Here is a 24,138-nt window from a genome sequence, read left to right as displayed (position 1 = left end):
GTTGATAGCCCTATGGGGTTTGAAAATTACCACACTTTTGCTTCCCGGTCAAATTTTTTACTTCCAGATTCAATATTACATTAAATGTGCAGTATGTTTCATTTATATGAAACAAAAGAAGTAGTAATTACACTATAAATAATTGTGTCATTTCTCCTCATTGAATATTTTCAGTTATCACTTCGCTTTCGTAATAGTAAAAAATCTGCTCTCATGCCCTGAAGACAACATGTGTATTTTATTGATTTAGTTAACATTTATTTAACTAGACAAGTCAGTTAAGAACAAATTCTTATTTACAATGACGGGCTGTACAGTTGGTAAATGGGGGAGAGAGAACGCACTTCAAAACACACAGTACATGTCAGGCATTCCCATGTGCGTTTGTGTGTGTGTGTGTGTGTGTGTGTGTGTGTTTTGAGGTGCATTGGAGTCCCATGATCGTATAGGTGTGTGCGCTGAAAGGTCTGGCAGGAGCGAGGCGCCTGCAGCTTTTGTGCGTCCATCCTGAATCCTGCCTAGCCCAAGGAGCAGGTGTGACTAGCTTATTTCTGTTTGCGTGCATCTGTGTTGAAAGTAGCGGAACACAATTGTTCTCTTTCTCTCATTTGGCTGTGGGGTCTCATCACAGGAATCCCACCGTAGAAGGGTGTGTTTGCGCGGCGTGTGTGTGTTTGTGTGTGTGTGTGTGTTTGCGCGGCGTGTGTGTGTGTGTGTTTAACAGAACCAGTGGGGGTTGCTCTCCAGCCTCCTCTAGTTCCTCTGTGACTGTAGAGGTGTCTCAACTTCAGACGAGGCCTGTCAGGAAGAGCTGCTGCTGTGAAACCTCAGCACAGAGAATGTCCCAGGTCAATGCAGGTGTTAAAATAACACGGGCCTTGTCTTCAGAGCGCTGAAATATAGAAAAAAAAACACAAGTATAACAGGTATTCAATGACGAGCGGCTGTATCCCCATAGTGACCACCAAGACAAAGCAAGACTATTATTTGGTTGAACTCATGAAAGGGGGAACTCCACATGAATGGATGGATAAGGGTTGAATGAAGCCTGAATGACATCACAACATTGCAGGAAACGTGATAAGCCAATACCAGACAAGCAAGCAGCACATCAGCTTTTATCTTCAATTGTTTTGAATTAAATCTAGCAGAGAAGAAAACTACCAGAATAATGTAATTGTAGCATTTCTTCTTCAGTGCATTGAGAGCACGGTGCAATGCATTGCTGGAGCCACTCTAAACCCCCGGGAGGATTTAACTGAAGACAAGAAGTCTGACTCTGTACGGGCTATTGTGATGCAGGTCTATCACTTTATAAGGTTCTAAGAACCAGAAGTTTAGATAAAGTGTGTTTTGCTCTTTCCTATTGGTCGCAGTGATTTATCTTTTGTAACCAATTACTGTAGCTTGAAGCATATTACACCTTTGCATCCCAGTTCCATACTGTATAATAGCCAACATGCACTGTAGCATATCTCTGTAGCATATCCCTGTAGCATATCTCTGTTCTTGTAAAGATGGAGAGAATGAATGCATATTGCCCAGTTGTTGTAACCCCTGCTCCCACCATTAGACAAGGAGTGAAGGAGTCTGGGTAGTGTAACTATAGAGCTGCCTGGAACAGTCTGAGCAGTGATCCGGCAGCCTGAGGGAGCGGACGCACCGAGTGTCCATCTGCCGTTCATTCGCGGGCTCGTTCGGGCACAGTGTTTTAGAGACCACCACTAAAACACACTGTGGGCGTGTGACTGCCGACGTGTTCGCGGGATTCTACATGTAGAATCGGATGTCAAATTCCGGCTGCCACTCTGTTCAGAGGTGCTAAGTACTCTCTGCCGGTAAACGCTACCGGTGTGTCCGTGCCTTAACTCTCTCTACCAGTAATCCCTAAACCTCCGGGGCCTCCAGGCAGAGGGTTAAGGGACGGATAGGTTTCCTATGAGATGCCCCCAAGGCAGATGGATAGTTTTCCACCGTGATGCTTCTAAGGCAGTGAGGGGTGAGGGGGCTAAAGCCCAGGGTGAGCCCAGGCAACACAAAATCAACAGTCCGAGATCGGGAGGGAAAACAAGCAAAGAGGACAGCCCTAATTAAGGACCCCTGGGGTCCGGTAGAGAGCTGGGAAACCAGACTCTACAGATAAGGGACTGATCTGTCTGTGGACCCTCTGAGAGTCCTTCTCTCCAGTCTCTAACATAACTTGTGTGAAGGAGCTAATTACAGTGTCTGGACTAAAACACCACAGCCCTTCAATGGATCTTTGTTTTAACTGGTGCAAGCTGAGAAGCAACTCTATTCCCTAGATTGTGATGGGCACATGATAACAGGAAGTAGCCTACTTGAGTGTGTGTACAGTATGTGTGTTTCAGGAGGGAGTGGGCTGAAAAACACAAGGCAGATGTGTCAGGGTGGAGCCCTATCAACATGTTCCCTCGTTCTCCCCTCCTGTGGCATTGGCATTGTGATGCAGTATTTGGCACAATACATTTTAGTGGAACTATTGTGTCCCGTGGTAAATCATTGACGAGGAAGGGAGACCCGGATGGACTGGTAGATGTGTGTGTGTGTGTGTGTGTGTGTGTGTGTGTGTGTGTGTGTGTGTGTGTGTGTGTGTGTGTGTGTGTGTGTGTGTGTGTGTGTGTGTGTGTGTGTGTGTGTGTGTGTGTGTGTGTGTGTGTGTGTGTGTGTATGTAGTCAGACGGGGGGTTTAATGAAGCTAAGCCAAACGACGAGTCATGAATAAACATCAGCTGGCTAATTAAACTCGGCCGTAGCAACTTTATTCATTAGTAAACCGGCAGCAAACACGACCGGGGATTTGGTGTGGAATGCTAATACTGTACTGAAACCTTGTCTGCTAGGAGGAGAGGATAACCTTGAAAAAAGAGAGAGGGGGGAGGGCAGAGTGAGAGAGAGAGAGGCAGAGGAAGAGCGAGAAATAGAGAGAGAACAAGAAAGAGAGTGAAAACAACTCAACTCAGTGCCTGACCTCATTATCATGGAAGTTAAAACTCTCACAGTCTTTTACCTTGGGGGGGGGGGGAGGGGGGGGGGGCTCATCTGCTGAGGCCCAGGTGTCAAGTAGGATTTGTATATCTGGTAAACAAACACGTACAGAATACTGTAATTATTCCCACCGCTTTATCGGTTGTCAGGCACCAGACTCATAATTGGGGTGTGGGCGTCAAGAGGCGGTGTAGATACAGTGCAGTAATCTATAGCGTTTGTAATTCAATTGAAGAATGTCTTTTTTTTCTTTTCCCTTTGTTCTTCCCTTTATTATTTTCTCTTCTCAGCTCTTCTCTTCTGTTTATTCTCTCTCTCTCTCTCCCTCTGTGCAGTGTTGTTTGGGGGGGAGGGGGCATTAAATGTGGATTTGACATTGAATTACATTTACATTTACATTTAAGTCATTTAGCAGACGCTCTTATCCAGAGCGACTTACAAATTGGAAAGTTCATACATATTCATCCTGGTCCCCCCGTGGGGAATGAACCCACAACCCTGGCGTTGCAAGCGCCATGCTCTACCAACTGAGCCACACGGGACCGAATTCGTGATGCAAATAAGTTGAAATGTGCCAATAAAAGGCTGTTTAAAAATGCAATATCTCCCTTCCGTTGTGTCTCCGCAGCCTGTAACTGTAACCTGCACGCCAGGCGATGCCGTTTCAACATGGAGCTGTACAAGCTGTCTGGGAGGAAGAGCGGAGGAGTCTGTCTCAACTGCCGCCACAACACGGCCGGACGCCACTGTCACTACTGCAAGGAGGGTTACTACAGAGACCTGTCCAAAACCATCTCTCACAGGAAAGCCTGCAAAGGTACGAGGGGTCTGGTGAGGGGGCTACAGTCCTGGTCTGACTGTTACCTATGGGGCTCTCTTGTCGCTATAGTGACATGTAGCTCTATGATACACAACTGTTATCCAAAGTTACACTTCATGTCATAAATAGAGTACATTTAGAAAATCTCCTCATCTGAAAACAGCATATTGTGCATTTAAAAAAAAATGTATTTATTAACCCAGCTAATCATGTTGACTGGTGAATAACTAACTGCAAAGTCAGAGGACAACCTAGAGATAACCACTACGTTATGTGGCTCGCTCATCTCATATGTAAAAGTTAAGAGCAGAATCAGGAGAATTTGATAAACACAGTGATCCATACATTCCTGGTCTGTCTTACCCCCGTCCAGCTCTGTCAGTGGAGATGGGTCAGCGGGAGCCTGTGATGAGGTAGTAGGGGTTTGGGGGGTCTCCTCACTGACACAGAGTTATTTGGCTTCATTTGGGGCGAGGGATGGGGGGGGTGACAGGGAAAGCAAAACAAACAGGAGAGGTGTGAAGTGATTCCCGGCGAGGCGCAGGTCAGATGAGTGAGAGGAATTCTGGGATGGGGGGGGGGGAGGGTGGCAAGAACACATTTCTACACAGGTGTGCTCACCAGGGTTCATCAGGCAGTGGGGGGGGTGTAAAGGACGTCACGATTTCCTGAAGTGTTTGGCCTTCACCTCGGGAGAGATGAGGGTAAAAAGAAAGAAGAGAGAGAGAGAGAGAGAAAGGAGAGAGAGAAAGAGAGAGAGAGAGAAAGAGGGAGAGAGAAAGAGAGAGAGAAAGAGAGAGATAGAAAGAGGGAGAGAGAGAGAGAGAGAAAGAGGGAGAGAGAAAGATTACCTTTTCAAACCTCCTATAGCTGAAGGGAAAGATAACAGGGAGCTAAAGCTCTGTTCAAACAAGGCCCGGTGACACCATGAACGTGCCCCGCATACACACACACATATACACACAAACACACTCTTTAGAGCGCTTCCTTCCAAGGGCGTATAAAAGGGAAATATTAGCCTCTGGCTGACAGTTAGAGCTCCATGTTGTCCCACATTATTCATGGGGGAGGTAAATAAACAAACTAATCAATCAGTTTGACAGAGAAGCTGTCTTGTCTGTCTGAGAAAAAGTGCATCTGTGCAGCTCAACCCATAGACACTATTCACAGGAGGAAGGATGCCTAAGTCAATGTATTTCAACTGTTATATCATTGTTCTCTTCATTTATCCACACCTGACATCGACACCACAGTACGAATGTGGATTAAGTGTCTGTTTCTTGTATAGTTTGTGATTATTTGCTTGTGTCTATTTAATGTCATATTTTCACATAACTGGAAGACATGAATTTGCTATAAAGTCCCATTTCTAAAAGATCTGTCAGTTTGACAGGACGAGAGAGATTGAGAGTAAACAGTCCGGTTTATCCAAACACCACATCCAACATGATTCATTCTTCTGCGTGAAAAAAGTCCTAATAACAAAAGTCGTGGAACCCAAACACCCATCCATCCCATTCGTGCCGTGTTCCCAGCTGAGAGTAACACTTTGGAGTTTCGATCGGGGAATGCAAACAGACATCCATCACGAGAGGCTGTGTCTCATTAACCCCCATACCATATACCCTCCCCATCTCTATGAGGCTGTCTAATTGTTGGAGACGGAATAACCTCTTATTGTTCTCCCATCCATCCCGTTTTCACGTGGACAAGACTTGATTCTTTCAGCACCATAACTCACCCTCCTGGTGGGTTTCCCTGTGATACCTTTAAGTCTACTGATGCATTTTTATCGCAGTGTTGATTGAAATGATCACATTTCATTGAATTAACATTTTAATTCAATTACATTTATTCATCAATGGTATTTATTAATACATGTACATTTATGCCGCAGTGCTCCCCATATGTGTGCGAAGCTCCACTATCAAAAGACTACTGCTAGTCTTTTACCCCCGGTTTTCAGAACCGTAGCAGATTTTAATAAGGACCAAAATGAATAATCCATCATACTCCCAGGTGAACCCTTTTACTCTGGCTTTTTATTAAATATGATTTGCTTTACTTGGAGAGCTAATGAAGACCTCTGGTTCTGAGTCAGAGGCAACATAGGATTTCTGAGGTAGTGTGTGTGTGTGTGTGTGTGTGTGTGTGTGTGTGTGTGTGTGTGTGTGTGTGTCAGAGGCCACGGAGGATTTCTCAGGCGTAGTTGAATTAGGGTCAACAAACTAGCAGGAATTCGCTAATGGATTCACTGCAGCTTTGAGTAGTTAGTTAAGCCAAAGTTGAAATGCCACTCAAAACCCTCAATACGCACAATGAGTATTTGGGTCTATAGCTACTGCAGAGCCTAGAGTAACCAACTTTATTTCTGTTGAGATTTTGCAAGTAGTTCCAGCTTCCTAGTTTTTTTTAAACAGTCTTAGAATGTTAGGTTTAACTGTAAATTATTAATTTCAATATTATGTCCATTATTTAATGGCAGGAGACTTACTATACTCATGCCTTAAATATTATGTCAAAACAACTTGTCAAAAAGCGGTGAAAAATGCATCAGTGTGGACCTCTAAGCACCTAATTCTGAACTATATGTGTGCATCCGGGACATGTGGGGCTGGCTCTGAACGTCTCTTGACTCCTTTGATTGTACCAACTGCCAACACCACCGACATGGAAAACTGAGAACTCTCTGTGCCTCCTCCATCATCTCAATGTCTTCTTTTGCATGTCTTTCTTTCTCTCTCTTTTTCCAGGCTGGTCTTCAACCTTTTGACTCATGCTCGTAACTGCTTGATTCTCTCCCTCTTTGCTGCTGCTAACTTGATGGCCAAACTGTACACATCCCTCCTGTTACTTTATATGTGATGTTTTTAACGGAGGCTGTGGAATATGATATGGGTCCAGTTTTTATTTCTAGAAGATTCTAGGAATGGAGTCTACATCTGTGTTAGATTTTGAATATGTTTTTTTATTTTTGGAATCAAGTGAGGATTGAGTCAAGCTTCTTGCTTATGTTCTCGAGAAGGTTACAAGCCTTAGGGCTCAGACACACCAATAGCATTTGCTGGCCGAGAGTACTTAACACCTCTGCACGTAATTTGTGTACCGAGTGAAAAATAAAACAGAGCGCGCTGAACGATCGGCAGACGAACGCTAGATCGACATTAGATGCGATGTGTGTGATTCGGTGCGATGTGTACGAGCCGGACGTAAGTACGTAGAGGCGCATCAGTGCCAAGACCGAGCGACTAAAAAACAGCTTCTATTAGCAGGCCATCAGACTGTTAAACAGCCATCACTAGCCGGTTGCCAGGTGATGCACACTCACTCACTCACACACACACAAAAAACACAAGCTATCAACACACACACACCTCATACTCACAAACACATGCACATACACACACACACCCACACACACATCCAACGCTGCTGTCCCATGTCATAGAGACATTGAACCACTGGACACTTCCCGTTTCACACAGAGTATTTAAATACTGTATTCCTGACACAGCTCATTCGGATATTTCTACTACTTTGTATTTAGTTACACTGTTTATACACACCACATATGTATTTACTTATATACTGGATTCTTGACATAGCTAACTTTGATATATCTACTCATGTACATATCATTCTTAGTATACAGTATATTGTGTACATTTTCCGGTGTACATTCAGTGCATTCGGAAAGTATTCAGACCCCTTCCCTTTTTCCACGTTTTGTTACGTTACAGCCTTACTCTAAAATTGATTAAACAAATAAAAAATCCTCATCAATCTACACACAATACCCCATAATGACAAATGTATTAAAAGTAAAAAACAGAAATACCTTATTTACATACGTGTTCAGACTCTGCTATGAGACTCGAAATTGAGCTCAGGTACATCCAGTTGTTTTAAAAACTAGGCAAGTCAGTTAAGAACAAATTCTCATTTACAATGACGGCCTACACCTGCCAAACCCAGACGATGCTGGGTATATTGTGCGCCGCCCTATGGGACTCCCAATCACGGCCGAGTGTGATACAGCCTGGATTCGAACCAGGGTGTCTGTAGTGATGCCTCTTGCACTGAGATGCAGTGCCTTAGACCGCTGTGCCACTCGGGAGCCTATTGGTCAGCCTTGAGATGTTGCTACAACTTGATTGGAGTCCACCTGTGGTCAATTGAATTGATTGGACATGATTTGGAAAGGCATACACCTGTCTATATAAGGTCCCACAGACAGTGCATTTCAGAGTAAAAACTAAGCCACGAGGTCGAAGGAATTGTTCGTAGAGCTCTGAGACAGGATTGTGTCGAGGCACAGATCTGTGGAAGGGTACCAAAACATTTCTTCAGCATTGAAGGTCCCCAAGAACACAGTGGCCTCCATCATTCTTAAATGGAAGAAGTTTGGGACCACCAAGACTCTTCGTAGAGCTGGCAGCACGGCCAAACTGAGCCCGATGGTCATTCTGACAGAGCACCAGAGTTCCTCTGTGGAAATTGGAGAACCTTCCAGAAGGACAACCATCTCTGCAGCACTCCACCAATCAGGCCATTATGGTAAGACGGAAGCTATTCCTCAGTAAAAGGCACATAACAGCCCGCTTGGAGTTTGCCAAAAGGCACCTAAAGGACTCTCAGACCATGAGAAACAAGATTCTCTGGTCTGATGAAACCAAGATTGAACTCTTTGGCCTCAATGCCAAGCATCACGTCTGGAGGATGCCTGGCACAATCCTTACGGTGAAGCATGGTGGTGGCAGCATCATGCTGTGGAGATGTTTTTCAGCAGCAGGGACTGGGAGACTAGTCAGGTTTGAGGGAAAGATGAATAGAGCAAAGTACAGAGAGATCCTTGATGAAAATCTGCTCTAGAGTGCTCAAAACCTCAGACTGGGGCAAAGGTTCACCTTCCAACAGGACAATGACCCTAAGCACACAGCCAAGACAACGCAGGAGTGGCTTCAGGACAATCCTCTGAATGTCCTTGAGTGGCCCAGACAGAGCCTGGATTTGACCCCCATCGAACATCTCTGGAGACCTGAAAATAAATAGCTGTGCAGCAACGGTCCCCATCCAACCTGACAGAGCTTGAGAGGATCTGCAGAGAAGAATGAGAGAAACTCCCCAAATATAGGTGTGCCAAGCTACCCAAGAAGACTCTATGCTGTAATCGCTGCCAAAGGTGCTTCAACAAAGTACTGAGTAAAGGGTCTGAATACTTGTGTAAATGTGATATTCTTTGGGGGGGGTGTTGCAAAAATTTCTAAAATCAGTTTCTGCTTCGTCATTATGGGGTATTGTGTGTGGATTGATGAGGAAAACAAACAATTGAATCCATTTTGAATAAGATGTAACAAAATGTGGAAAAGTCAAGGGGTCTGAATACTTTCCGAATGCACTGGATGTATAGATAGCATTTTGATTACTGTTACAGTGCTATTTGGGTTGTTAATTGGATTCGACCCGACGTTCTTGATTTTTGTTGTAATTTTTATTTCTTTTTTCTGCATTTGTGGGAACTAGCAACATAAGCATTTTGCTACACAACGCTATAACATCTGCTAAACTGTGTACGCGACCAATACACTTTGATTTGATCCTTTAGCTAGCAGGCTTAATTAAACCTCTACAGGATCGGTGGGTCCCCCACGGGACGGTTGAGCTAACGTAGGCCAATGCGATTAGCATGAAGTTGTAAGTAACAAGAACATTTCATATACATATCTGATATTGGCAGAAAGCTTAAATTCTTGTTAATCTAACTGCACTGTCCAATTTACAGTAGCTATTACAGTGAAAGAATAACATGCTATTGTTTGAGGAGAGTGCACAGTTATGAACTTGAAAAGTTATTAATAAACCAATTAGGCACATTTGGGCAGTCTTGATACAACATTTTGAACAGAAACGTAATGGTTCATTGGATCAGTCTAAACCTTTGCACATACGCTGCTGCCATCTAGTGGCCAAAATCTAAATTGCACCTGGACTGGAATAATACATTATTGCCTTTCTCTTGCATCTCCCAACTCATGTAACCTTTAAAAAACGCATGTTGTTTTCTTTGTATTATCTTTTACCAGATCTAATGTGTTATATTCTCCTACATTAATTTCACATTTCCACAATCTTCAAAGTGTTTCCTTTCAAATGGTATCAAGAATATGCATTTCCTTGCTTCAGCTCCTGAGCTACAGGCAGATTTGGGTATGTCATTTTAGGTGGAAATTGAAAAAAGGGGCGGATCCTTAAGAGGTGTTTAACCTTCATAATCACCTAGTCAGTTAGATCATCATTGCCACAAACAGATTAAGATCCCAGATTAAGATTATTACGTTTATTTGTTATTTATCCGTGTCACTGAATGAACAGTGGCCAATAGCAGTGACACACACACACACACGCACACCCAGATCCACCAATCACAGACACCGTTACTGTACTCCCATAGGCTGTGAGCTCAGTCTTAGAACAGCAGTACAGCATATCCCTGTGGTCTAAACCCTTGCATGCCACCATGTAAATAACATGTCATTACACTAGGTCCCCACACTACTAGGAAATAATAACTCATCTCATATGCAAGAGAAACTTCCTATGTTCCTCTGTTAATTTGTCCTAACTCCTTCAAACTCACTGATGCCTCACACCAAAACGAAAGCATAAACAGATTCCATCGTCATTTATAAAATCCTCAGCTTACCTAAGCAGTTTTGTTCAGTTTAATTTCTGAAACTAGCCAGAGTGAAAGCCCTAATGTAATTATAAGCAAACATTGTCCGAGTTAGGCTGCGGTGTTCGATTACATCAAAACAAGAATTATTGGTAATTACGTTAAGGTGACAAATGATATGACGCATGATCCTGTCCGCTTGCCAGGTAAAACATTTGCACAGAACTATATTTGGAACTTTGCTGGCAATGAGTGAAGATATGAGTCTTCACTCATTGCGAAGGTCTCCACCATTGCGAAGGTCTCCCTCCCTCCCTCCCTCCCTCCCTCCCTCCCTCCCTCCCTCCCTCCCTCCCTCCCTCCCTCATATTAACCATCTCTTTCTCGCTCTCTCTCCATATTAACCACCTCTCTCAATATTAACCACCCCCCCCCCCCCCCTCGCTCTCTGTGTTAATGAAGTTAACACATACACTGCTTTACCTATTATATATCAACTCCTATGAACCATCTTGTGCTTAGTGCCTAGCTTGTAAAATTATTTACAGACCGGCATATCATAACTCAAGATAATTCAATGAAAACTAAAACCGCGTAACTAATTTCTGTTCGCTCCTCCAGTGACATAAATACACACCATGCAGCTACACTGAAGTGACAGCAATTAAGGCCCTCAGTTATTTATTGTTCAACGGGAACCTTTGCTGGGTCGCTCTTGGACAGAATAAGCCCTTTAGCAATACAAGAGGGTAGAAGAGTACAGAGTTTTGCTTTTATATGAGAAACTCGATCACTTCAAATGACTCCCATGTGAGACCATTGCGAAGGTAAACTGAGAGCAACCGGCCATTTTGGCCCAGAAAGAACAGTGCCCAGAGCCTAGATTTATGGCTTCACCCCTCATTGACTAGAGCGTAAACACAGAATGCATTTCGATTGAGGGCCTGGGCCCTAAGTGACTACTTATGAAAGGTGCATCTTGTTCGTTTCTCTAACACCTTTGTTGGTAGAGCTAAAGTAATATCACATTTTGGCACAGTGTCCGGGCGTGGCCCAAGGCCCACCATGCTTAGAGTTTATTGGATAGGGAACCTATTGTTGATACCACACAGGTGGTTGGGCCTAAATCCCATGTCGTATAGATGGTTAATTAACATGGTATGATAGCCAAGGTGGGTAACAAGGTAGAAGCTCTCTGGGTGGTCTGGTCACGAATCTAACAAACTCAGCACTGCAAATATTAGTTGAGTTGATGAAGAGTTTGATACGCTGGCTGCCATGGCACCCCTTTTAGGAGGTTTGTGGCCAAGTAATATGTAGATGCTGTGATAACGGTAATGAAACTAAATCATTGACACCAGCCTTGGATCTTTGGTTATGTGGTTTTCAAAATCTGACGAGGAAAGGAGTGTCTGGAAAGCTATTCTATTGAGAGAAATACCAAGCTTACTGCAGCAGGGTACCATATTAGTGCCATTACTTTCATCGTAATTCGCACAGTAACATCAGCCAGTGTGTAATCACTTCACTGAGCTGAACCATGAGGAACAAGTTTTACAAACAGAACAAAAATGTGTCTTTGTCAAAGGAAACTCTCAGTTTCAGTTAGAATAACACGTAGAAGCCATTACGTTCTCCTCTCCATATGTCTTTTGCACTGTAGAACTTTATTAACCATAAATAACATTATGTTAGGGATTTTAAAAATCGTGTTTTTCATAACTTCTCTGGAAATGAAAAATAAAGTAATATTTTTGTTGCTGTTGTCAATTATATTGACTTACATGTATTGTGTTGCATGTAAAATGGCAACTATATAGGAATAATATTGTCTGTATGCCCATATAGGCTCTTGCCTTGGCCAAAAGTGTGACATCCCTAAGGTTTCCAATTACTTTAATCAATAAAATACCAAAACTTATGAAAACCCAAAGTTAGATAAACATTCCCTGTATCAGATGAACATGTCATTGAAAAAAGGCCCGAGTCATGTAACATTATTTCATCTCTCCTCTCCACACATTTTTGCGGACCAGTAGAAACCTAATTATAATAGAACACAGACATGGCTCGGGTTGGGCCTTATCCAACAGCCAACAAATTATTCTTATAGGCACCGAACGCACAAACCCAAACTGAGGGGGAGCATTACAGTTCAAACTTCAAACGCGGGCTTTATGGTAAACGATTGGCAGAGTTAAAAAATTCTCACATTGAGCAATGATCGTCTCCTATGAAGAGCGAGCTCCTTTGAAATGCCTTCCATCACCCTCCCCGTTAACCAAGAACATTTTTCACTCTTTTATGTGCATCTCCCTCCTCAAAGTTAGTGTGTGTGTGTGTGTGTGTTACACTAGTAGGGAACTCAATCCTAACTCCATCTGAGCCTCTCCAAGGTCTTCATATAGAGGAACGAAACATTTATATACAGGACCAAGCCCCTCAACCTTCAGAGCTCCTCAACCGGCTTAGTACTTTAACAATGGGTTATAAAAAGCCTCTGTTCCCCAGGCTCATATAAAAAAGGCCTATTCTCTCCCAGACTGCTCCTTTAACTAGCTCATCTTGAGGACCAAGAGAAGCACTTTCTCTCCCCACTTCAAGTGTGTGTCAAAGAGGTTGGAAGGAGCTTGCCTTTCGCTAGCCTAGCTAGCCCCTGTAACTATCTCATCATGAGGGGCTCATTAGCCCTTTCTCTGCCCTCTACAAGTGTGTGCGAATGAGGACTGGGGGATGGAAGGAGTTTCGCTAGCTAGTGTCCCTATCTTGCCCAGCCATCTGGAGTAGCTGTGAGGAAGGATAGCAGGATAGCGTAGCTACTTAAGTGCTAAGTGGACACCCACTTGAAGCTTAAACTCTCCCCAGGTGGGTCCCCAGCAGGCTGTGGCAGTCAGACAGGGCAGGGGTGCCCTGGGAAGAGAGAGAGAGAAACACCATTGTAAATAGAACCCATATTTATTTATTTTCCCTTTTGTACTTTTACTATTTGCACATCGTTACAACACTGTATACAGCCATAATATGACGTTTGAAATGTCTCTATTCCTTTGGAACTTTTGTGAGTGTAATGCTTACTGTTAATTTTCTGTTGTTTATTTCACTTTTGTTTATTATCTATTTCACTTGCTTTGGAAATGTAAACATGTGTTTCCCATGCCAATAAAGCCCTTTGAATTGAATTGAAATTGAGAGAGAGAGCGAAAGAGTGAGAGAACGAGAGAGTCTGGGAATGAAAGAGACACCCAGGGAGAGAGAAAACGAGAGAACAAGCGAAAAAGAGCAGCCCACCTGCAGACCATGTGCGGAGCAACTTGATTTACTGGCAGGCTTAAGCTGTGGTTAGTGGGGCAGACGCTCTTAAAAACACGGTGCTAGCTCTCAGAAGCTCTGAAGAGGGCCGCACTTTGCCCTCCCTACCCCACACCCCTCCGCCCCACTGACAGGCTCTTAAATTTACGTGCCTGAAGACGTGCCCGATTGGCCTCTACACTTGTTTATAGATTGTGTGTAAGCCCCCCCCCCCCTTTTTTTTTCTCTCTCTGTTTTCTAGCCTCCAACACTCCCCTCCTCTCCCAGACAAAATGAGGCAATGAAACCTGGTGACAGATTGGCCTGATAAAGTGGTAATCGTTACACTCGCTTTAAAGCCCACCGACCTGATAACTGAGGGGAGAGGGCTACGGATTCCCACTACGTTGTCTGATTAAGATAAGCGAGTTTAGTAGCAACAGCTACTGACTCACATAATACAGACAAAGAGAGAGAGAGAGAGAGAGAGAGAGGGAGGGAGGAAGCAGAGAGAGAGAGAGATAGAGAGGGAGGAGGGGAAGAGAGAGAGAGGAGGGGAGGGGAAGAGAGAGAGAGAGAGAGAGGGGAGGGGAAGAGAGAGAGAGAGAGAGGGGAGGGGAAGAGAGGAGGGGAAGAGAGAGATAGAGGGAGGAAGCGGAGAGAGAGAGAGGGAGGAAGGGGAGAGAGATAGAGAGGGAGGAAGGGGGGGAGAGAGAGAGAGAGAGGGAGGAAGTGGCGGAGAGAGAGAGAGAAAGCGGAGAGAGAGCGAGAGGGAGGAAGGGGAGTAAGCGATAGAGGGGAGGGGAAGAGAGAGAGAGAGAGGAGGGGAAGAAAGAGAGAGAGACTGGCTCATAGACTGTATGAATCAACCAAAATACAAACTCTTCTCATAAAATCTTGTACTGAATCTCAATAAAACTGATAAATCATTATCTCTACTATTATTCTGACATTTCACATTCTTAAAATAAAGTGGTGATCCTAACTGACCTAAGACAGGGAATTTTTCAAGGATTATATGTCAGGAATTGTGAAGAACTGAGTTTAAATGTATTTGGCTAAGGTGTATGTAAACTTCCGACTTCATCTGTAACATTCCCACCATGGGGAATGAGAATGCACATTGTGGTCTGTAACAGCAGTGTAACCGCTTATACCCACAAAACCTCAAATTGCATAGCTCAAACTGACACCTTTGATGATTCTCAGCAAGTTTAGCAGCAACAGCTACCAACTCACATAATACAGACAAAGAGAGAGAGAGAGCGGGAGGAAGCAGAGAGAGAGAGAGAGAGAGGGAGGAAGCAGAGAGAGAGAGAGAGGGAGGAAGAGGAGAGAGAGAGGGAGGAAGCGGAGCGAGAAAGAGAGGGAGGAGGGGAAGAGAGAGAGAGCGGGGAGGGGAAGAGAGAGAGAGAGAGTGAGAGAGGGGAGGGGAAGAGAGCGAGAGAGAGAGAGGGGAGGGAGCGAGAGAGAGAAGAGGGGAAGAGAGAGATAGAAAGGGAGAGGGAGCGAGAGAGAGGAGGGGAAGAGAGAGAAAGAGAGAGAGAAAGAGGGGAGAGAGAGAGAGAGAGAGAGAGAGAGAGGAGGGGAAGAGAGAGAGAGAGCGAGAGAGGGAGAGAGAGCGAGAGGGGGGAGGGGAAGAGAGATAGAGAGAGAGACTGGCTCATAGACTGTATGAATCAACCAAAATACAAAATCTTCTCAGAAAATCTTGTACTGAATCTCAACATTCTCTGGTCATAAGATCTAGTCATTTAGTAGAGTTCCAGTTAAAAGCAGAGGCTAAGTAACATTCACATACAGTTGAAGTCGGAAGTTTACATACACTTAGGTTGGAGTCATTAAAACTCGTTTTTCAACCACTCCACAAATTTCTTGTTAACAAACTATAGTTTTGGCAAGTCGGTTAGGACATCTACTTTGTGCATGACACAAGTCATTTTTCCAACAATTGTTTACAGACAGATTATTTCACTTATAATTCACTGTATCACAATTCCAGTGGGTCAGAAGTTTACATACACTAAGTTGACTGTGCCTTTAAACAGCTTGGAAAATTCCAGAAAATGATGTCATGGCTTTAGAAGCTTCTGATAGGCTAATTGACATCATTTGAGTCAATTGGAGGTGTACCTGTGGATATATTTCAAGGCCTACCTTCAAACTCAGTGCCTCTTTGCTTGACATCATGGGAAAATCAAGAGAAATCAGCCAAGTCCTCAGAAGAAAAATTGTAGACCTCCACAAGTCTGTTTCATACATGGGAGCAATTTCCAAATGCCTGAAGGTACCACATTCATCTGTACAAACAATAGTATGCAAGTATAAACACCATGGGACCACGCAGCCGTCATACCGCTCAGGAAGGAGAAGCGCTCTGTTTCCTAGAGATGTACGTACTTTGGTGCGAAAAGTGCAAATCAATCCCAGAACAACAGCAAAGGACCCTGTGAAGATGCTGGAGGAAACAGGTACAAAAGTATCTATATCCACAGTCCTATATCGATATAACCTGAAAGGCCTTTCAGCAAGGAAGAAGCCACTGCTCCAAAACCGCCATAAAGAAGCCAGACTACGGGTTGCAACTGCACATGGGGACAAAGATCGTACTTTTTAGAGAAATGTCCTCTGGTCTGATGAAACAAAATAGAACTGTTTGGCCATAATAACCATCATTATGTTTGGAGGAAAAAGGGGGAGGCTTGCAAGCCTCAACATTCTCTGGTCATTCTTTGAACACCAAAAAACACCATGGGAATATGATGAAAGAAATAAAAGCTGAAATAAATCATTATCTCTACTATTATTCTGACATTTCACATTCTTAAAATAAAGTGGTGATCCTAACTGACCTAAGACAGGGAATTTTTCAAGGATTATATGTCAGGAATTGTGAAGAACTGAGTTTAAATGTATTTGGCTAAGGTGTATGTAAACTTCCGACTTCATCTGTAACATTCCCACCATGGGGAATGAGAATGCACATTGTGGTCTGTAACAGCAGTGTAACCGCTTATACCCACAAAACCTCAAATTGCATTGCTCAAACTGAGGCCTTTGATGATTCTCATAGTGACAAGTGACACTAGAGAGATGTAGCGAGGGGTCATTCTGAAGGACAATACGCCCGCAGGCTAAAACCCAACATCACAGGCTGAAACCCAAAGACATTTTCTGAAACCCGACATCATTGGCTGAAAACCAGTAATTCGCTGAAACCCGACATCATTGGTTGTTCTATAGGACATACTGTAAACATTCAACACGGAACACAGCCCATGGGACGCACACAACCAGACCAAAGTCACATAGTTCTGTTACCCTGGCAACAACGTCTCATGGAGCTTCGGGGCTTGCTGACTAGAGGAATGATTGTTAGAGAAGTTCTGGTATTGATTAGAATATAGGATTTGCGTCATGTGTGACATATCGTTATGGTAACCACGCCATGCCTGGATATGAGCAGTACAAACAAACACAAGGAAAAACTTTGTCAATAGTTTAACATGATTTATTATAATAGTTTACCTGTTATTCAGCACTTTATCAAACTTGATATAGTGAGTTTAGTTGGCAAGATAGACCAACTGTGGGTTTAGTTGAAAATAAAGACAGGGGTTTGGGGTTAGCCTAGTGCTGGAAAAAAATGCTGCATTCCTGAAGCATATGTCTTAGATAGACTCCCCAGGCAGAGAGGAAATCTGACAGCCATTTTGGTTCCAGACTCAAACCTCTGATTAACAAAAAACAGCCAATCAGGATTATCACTCCTATTTAATCATCTAGTAAACACAGTCGCCTGCTCCATTCTCCTTCTTTCACACATACGCACACACATATTATAGAAAGAAGGCAAACCATTTTGATCCCGGACAATCCTACTGTCATGATCATGCTGCCATGATAGCAGCTTGGAAAGAGCTAACGATTCCCAGCAGTCAATGTCAACTAGTGCTGTATGCCAGTTTGAATATGCTGAGTGTATGCTGTTTGTGGGTTCTTGCAGCGATGGCACTGCAAGTCAAGCTTGTCGTGTTGTGGACCCAAGTAAGTCCTGTCACTCTTCCTGCAGCAAGCCTCACAAGCTTCACTGTCCCCTTTTGTCCTCGACGCTCACATTTCCAACCCTGTTGTTGCCACCGCCACTGCTGTTATTGTTGTTGTTTTGTACTGTATCTGTATCTGTACTCTCTCTGTATATGGGTGTTACGTGTTTTTGTGTCCCCACCCACGCCAAACGTGTGTCCTCTTACCTCTTCTCTTCTGTTCCTCACAGCATGTGATTGCCATCCCGTGGGTGCTGCTGGCAAAACCTGTAACCAAACCACGGGTCAATGTCCCTGTAAAGACGGCGTGACTGGTATCACGTGCAACCGCTGCGCTAAAGGCTACCAGCAGAGCCGCTCGCCCATTGCCCCCTGCATAAGTACGTGGAACCCAGTCTTTCCTAGTTGCCTGAACTTGCCTCACCAGCCACCAGCCACCCATATTAAAACCTTTGATCGAGATATGACTTTTGCCCATTCCATCTCTATGCTTGAAACTTTTATACACACCTCCACAAAGAAACTTACAAAAAGGAACAAACTCACTGAACTAACAACCAACTACACCCACCCACCCTCCCTCCCTCCCTCCCTCCCTCCCTCCCTCCCTCCCTCCCTCCCTCCCTCCCTCCCACCCCCCCACTCTGTCCTGGCTTGACAAACTCACACTACATGGCACAGAATCCTACTCTTCTTCTTTCTCTCTTCCATTGGTTTCCTCAGACAAGCATTTAGTCACAGTGTTCTGACCAACTGGTAAATCTGAAAGCTAAAATAAACAAATTATCCCCCAGAATCCTCTGTGAAGCCTCAACCTCCCCATGTTGACAGTCCCCATAAATCCAACAGTGCCAAGTCCAGGTCCAGAGCCAAGTTAACGAACACCAACTTTAGGATCCACCAGTGTCCCTCATTGGCTGAACAGGGAAAAGGGCCAATGACCAAGGGCAATCAGCATCTCAAAACAAAAATAAAATGGCTGCCACTTTAGCTTAATTATTTGGCATTTGTTTTCAGACTTTCCCAAACAATACATTTTAATTGCTGATTTTGGTCAATAAAATTATGATTCAGAGGTCAAATAAAAGCTATTATGAAATGAATTCTTCCGAAGGGATATTTTTGGCCAATGTCCAAGCCAAGGGGATAATTAAACCTACAAACTCCATTGGAATCGGATATCTTTGATTTTCCTGGGAAAGTCGCGCCACTCAGTCGGAGGTGTGAAACTTGGAGATGCTGAGGTCCCAGCGATCAGATCAACACAAATATTTAGTTTCTTCAATAATTGCTAAATAATCTTTTTTAAAGCCCTTCCCATTAACATTTAGCGATACTAAAACCTCCTGCCAATTTCAGTTTTAACAGGGAGGGATAAAATGTCATATCTCTGACTTCATATACTTTCCAATGTAGAGGGTCGTAAATCAGACCATACGAGTCGATTATGAGAAACCGGCTCATTATTATTATGGGATCTGGCACACGTGGCTGAATCCGGCTATCAGGGCTTGGCAGGTCGATTAGCAGTGACACAGAGTAATCAGTAGAGAGTAAAAACCACATGGCCACTGGCAGCAATTCTTTTTCTTGTCACAAGACAAATGCTTGCATTCTTAATGAGAAAAAAACAAATTAGGCCTGTATAAATTAAACAATTAAGGGAAAAGGGATACCTAATCAGTTGCACAACTGAATGCATTCAACCGAAATGTGTCTTCCGCATTTAACCCAACCCCTCTGAATCAAAGAGGCACAGGGGGCTGCCTTAATCGACGTCCACGTCATCGGCGACCGGGGAGCAGTTGTTGTTGGGGGTTAACTGCCTTACTCAAAGGCAGTACGGCAGCAACCTTTTGGTTACTGGCCCAAAACTCTTAACCACTAGGTTACTTGCCGCCGCTATGATTAGTACACTTTTAGATTCATAATGTTTATATACAGTATACAGTACTAGACTATACTACATGATTGGGATAAGTCCTAATCAAATCAGAGGCGTTGAGCAAAATACTTGATTCTTTCTTCCTTTACCACACAGAATCTTCATCTACAGTGGCGTGCGAAATTATTCACCCCCTTTGGCATTTTTCCTATTTTGTTGCCTTACAACCTGAAATTAAAATACATTTTTGGGGGGTTTGTCTCATTTGATTGACACAACATGCCTACCACCTTGAAGATGCAAAATATTTTTTATTGTGAAACAAACAAGAAATAAGACAAAAAACTGAAAACTTGAGTGTACATAACTATTCACCTTTTGTAGAAATTACAGCTGCAAGTCTCTTGGGGTATGTCTCTATAAGCTTGGCACATCTAGCCACTGGGATTTTTGCCCATTCTTCAAGGCAAAACTGCTCCAGCTCCTTCAAGTTGGATGAGTTCCTGCTGGTGTACAGCAATCTTTAAGTCAAACCATAGATTCTCAATTGGATTGAGGTCTGGGCTTTGACTAGGCCATTCCAAGACATTTAAATGTTTCCCCTTAAACCACTCGAGTGTTGCTTTAGTAAGGTCATTGTCCTGCTGGAAGGTGAACTTCCGTCCCAGTCTCAAATCTCTGGAAGACAAACAGGTTTCCATCAAGAATTTCCCTGTATTTAGTGCCATCCATCATTCCTTCAATTCTGACCAGTTTCCCAGTCCCTGCCGATGAAAGAAATCCCCACAGCATGATGCTGCCACCACCATGCTTCACCGTGGGGATGGCGTTCTCAGGGTGATGGAATAGCGTTTTCCTTGATGGCCAAAAAGCAAAATTTTAGTCTCATCTGACCAGAGGACTTTCATCCATATGTTTGGGGAGTCTCCCACATGCCTTTTGGGGAACACCAAACGTGTTTGCTTATTTTTTTCTTTAAGCAATGGCTTTTTTTCTGGCCACTCTTCTGTAAAGCCCAGCTCTGTGGCATGTACGGCTTAAAGTGGTCCTGTGGACAGATACTCCAATCTCCACTGTGGAGCTTTGCAGCTCCTTCAGGGTTATCTTTGGTCTCTTTGTTGCCTCTCTGATTAATGCCCTCCTTGCCTGGTCTGTGAGTTTTGGTGGGTGGCCCTCTCTTGGCAGGTTTGTTGTGGTGCCATATTCTTCCCATTTTTTAATAATGGATTTAATGGTGCTCTGTGGGATGTTTAAAGTTTCTGATATTTTCTTATAACCCAACCCTGATCTGTACTTCTCCACAACTTTGTCCCTGACCTGTTTGGAGAGCTCCTTGGTCTTCATGGTGCCGCTTGCTTGGTGGTGCCCCTTGCTTAGTGGTGTTGCAGACTCTGGGGGCTTTCACAACAGGTGTATATATACTGAGATCATGTGACAGATCATGTGACACTTAGATTGCACACAGGTGGACTTTATTTAATTAATTATGTGACTTCTGAAGGTAATTGGTTACACCAGATCTTATTTAGAGGCTTCATAGCAAAGGGGGTGAATACATACATACGCACGCACCACTTTTCCGTTTTTCATTATTATAATTTTTTAAAACAAGTAATTATTTTCATTTCACTTCACAAATTTTGACTATTTTGTGTATGTGTATTACATGAAATCCAAATAAAAATATATTTAAATTACAGGTTGTAATGCAACAAAATAGGAAAAACGCCAAGGGGGGTGAATACTTTTGCAAGGCACTGTATGCATGGCCGCCAATACACTGCTATTGTACTCTTTTCCTTTCCTGTGTATCTTATCTATCTTGCCACCCTTTCCTTTTATCTATGTGTTCTCATTCAACTGTATATGTGCTTCTCTGTCCTTGCTTCCCCTCGCTGCTTACACACCTGTTTCGGCGGTTTTATCCCCCTTTTTGCCGCCAATGTAACAAAATGCATTATGTTTTATATCTATTGTTATCTAATGTTACCATCCTGCTCCTTTGGAGATAAGAGGAGCTCTTTTCATGCATGGCTTCATTCAATGTCAACTTCCTGCCTCTGTAAATAGCCTACACGAGAGAGTGAAGGAGAGCTGAGAGAATGAATGTAAAACCGAAGATACCTCGTCGTGGGGGCGAATAGAGGCGTGAGGGGAGAGACATTACAGATTTCACCCCCCCCCCTGATATCGCCCCTCCAGATCTTAAGATTTAATCTCGCTGTTCCCCTTTGATCTGATCTGCCAGGTAGCTCCACCTGTATGGCATTCATATTAGGAAGTCCTCAGTTCTCAGACTTCCTAATATGGATGCTGTACAGCTGAGAGAGTAAATCTCTACAGGCGAAACCTAACTAGTTACCATCCCTTCGTACAGTTACCCCACACAGCACGTCTACATCTACTGAGAAACTGTAGGTTGTACACTAATACTAAAGCTTGTCTGCTGGAAAATAATTGTATTGTATACTCTTGTCATATATTACATGACTCTTTCAACAAAATAACGGTTGTCTTTAATTCTATGTCAAATGCATGAAAACATAATGAAGCTAACTTTTGTCTGTGTTTGTGCGGTGTTTTTACCTGGAAACAGAGATTCCCGTTGTTCCCCCGACAACCACAGCCAGCAGTACAGAGGAGCCAGCAGGTGAGTGGCTCCAGTCTCAGTCTCAGTCCGTATCTCTCACTATACTGCTTGTGTGATCCTAATTCCTCTGCAAAATGGGATTATCAGAACATGTTCTTGACACTCATTTGTTGATATCAAACTGTTTAAATTCCACTGGCTACACCTGTGGATACCCATAATGCCTTTAGCTAGGATTTGGTTTATAGTGTGTATTTAGGCTGAACAGAAAACAGAAAGAACCGCTCTCCCTTCTCTTCTATCCCCACCCCTTCTAACTAAACATTTCCTTCACGTGAAATGTTAGAGCGAGTACAGTTTAAATTGGATCCCCGTTGCCTTACCCCTCACTCCCCTCGTTAGAAGTTCATAAATATTAAATCAATTAGCCGTTGCCTTGGGATGTAGCTCCTTTAATCTTACACTCTTCATCCAATTAGCTGTGTAACTGGAACGCAGTGGGGTGTTGGCACGGCAACGCTCTGGGCCTTGATATTGTTGATCTGTTGATTTTGTCTCTCTAAGAGGAAAAGAGAGGAATTTGGGGCTCTGGTGCTAATCAGGGAAGCGCGCTCTTTCTCGAATTCAGGAGAGATGATACAGTAGCTTGTTCAGAGGGTATTTCTTCCAAATTATACAGCGTGCATCACTCTCCCACCAGCTACTGTCAAAACACAGCAGTACTGTGTATATATCATTTAATGGACTACTTCCTTAGTTAAATCTTATTAATTAACATGGAGAGATTAAATGGAAACTGATGGAACTGTTATATAAACACCTGTTAAACTTGAAAATGAAGCTAGAGACATGGTATGAGATATAAACTATTCAGGAAAGAATGTTGAGAACTGCATTACAAATGAACAAAGATGGCAATGAAGATTTGTCACTAGTTAGTCACTACAAGAACCTGTCAGAGGGCAACACAGGCCACATACCTCTCCTTTGCCCCCGGCTTGTGGAAAGGTGTGGTCATAGCGGTGTTCCTCTCCCAGACAGAGAGAGCAATTGTAGCGTGCGAGAACGCCTGGCAGCTGTTCTCAGACCTCCCGTTGGACGTCTCTGCTGCGGTTCTGACAGATCAGATTAACAGGGAAGTGAGGTTACTGCTGGTGTTGGAGAGTAAAGCCCCCCCCCCCTCTTTGTCTTCTCTTTCCATCACTCCTCTTCTCTTCTGTCCCTGTTTCAGGCTTTTTTGTTGTTGCAATATCACCAAATCAATACAACAGGTTTAGGGTGTACAACAACCTTACCGTGAAATGCTTAATTACAAGCCCTTAACCAACAATGCAGTTTTAAGAAAAGACAGTTAAGAAAATATTGACTAAATAAACTAAAGTAACACAATAAAAGGACAATAATAAAGCTATATACAGGGGGTACCGGTACCAAGTCAATGTGCGGGGGTACAGGTTAGTCGAGGTAACTTGTACATGTAGGTACGGGTAAAGTGACTATGCATAGATAATAAACAACGAGTAGCAGCAGTGTGAAAACCAAATAGTCCGGGTGGCCATTTTATTATTTGTTCAGCAGTCTTATGGCTTGGGGGTAGAAGCTGTTAAGGAGCCTTTTGGACCTAGACTAGGCGCTTTGGTACCGCTTGCCATGCGGAAGCAGAGAGAACATGACATGGGTGACTGGAGTCTTTGACCATTTTTTGGGCCTTCCTCTGACACCGGCCTTCCTCTGGGCCTTCCTCTGACACCGCCTAGTATATAGGTCCTGGAAGGCAGGAAGCTTGGCCTCAGTGATGTACTGGGCCATACAGACTACCCTCTGTAGCGC

At 43.6% G+C, this 24,138-nt stretch overlaps 1 protein-coding gene and 1 long non-coding RNA gene across 2 annotated transcripts in view; one reads left to right on the top strand and one right to left on the bottom strand.

Moving 5' to 3' along the window:
• Positions 1-24,138, top strand: part of LOC139567711 (netrin-1-like) — a 99,342-nt gene that overhangs the window by 46,531 nt on the left and 28,673 nt on the right. Inside the window, exons 3-5 of the mRNA XM_071389145.1 lie at positions 3,635-3,823; positions 18,064-18,213; positions 22,315-22,368. Of these exons, the coding sequence (XP_071245246.1) occupies positions 3,635-3,823; positions 18,064-18,213; positions 22,315-22,368 (393 nt within the window). The remainder of the gene's footprint in view (positions 1-3,634; positions 3,824-18,063; positions 18,214-22,314; positions 22,369-24,138) is intronic.
• LOC139567714 (uncharacterized) lies at positions 163-24,120 on the bottom strand. Its single transcript, XR_011673456.1, has 3 exons — positions 22,305-24,120; positions 18,041-18,100; positions 163-892 (listed from the first exon to the last, which is right to left on the bottom strand). It is a non-coding gene; the product is annotated as an uncharacterized lncRNA (long non-coding RNA).

The sequence above is a fragment of the Salvelinus alpinus genome, chromosome 2, assembly GCF_045679555.1.
Source record: "Salvelinus alpinus chromosome 2, SLU_Salpinus.1, whole genome shotgun sequence".
Lineage (NCBI taxonomy): Eukaryota > Metazoa > Chordata > Actinopteri > Salmoniformes > Salmonidae > Salvelinus > Salvelinus alpinus.
The sequence above is the reverse complement of the archived record's forward strand: the minus strand, read 5'-3'. Positions and strand labels throughout refer to the sequence as shown.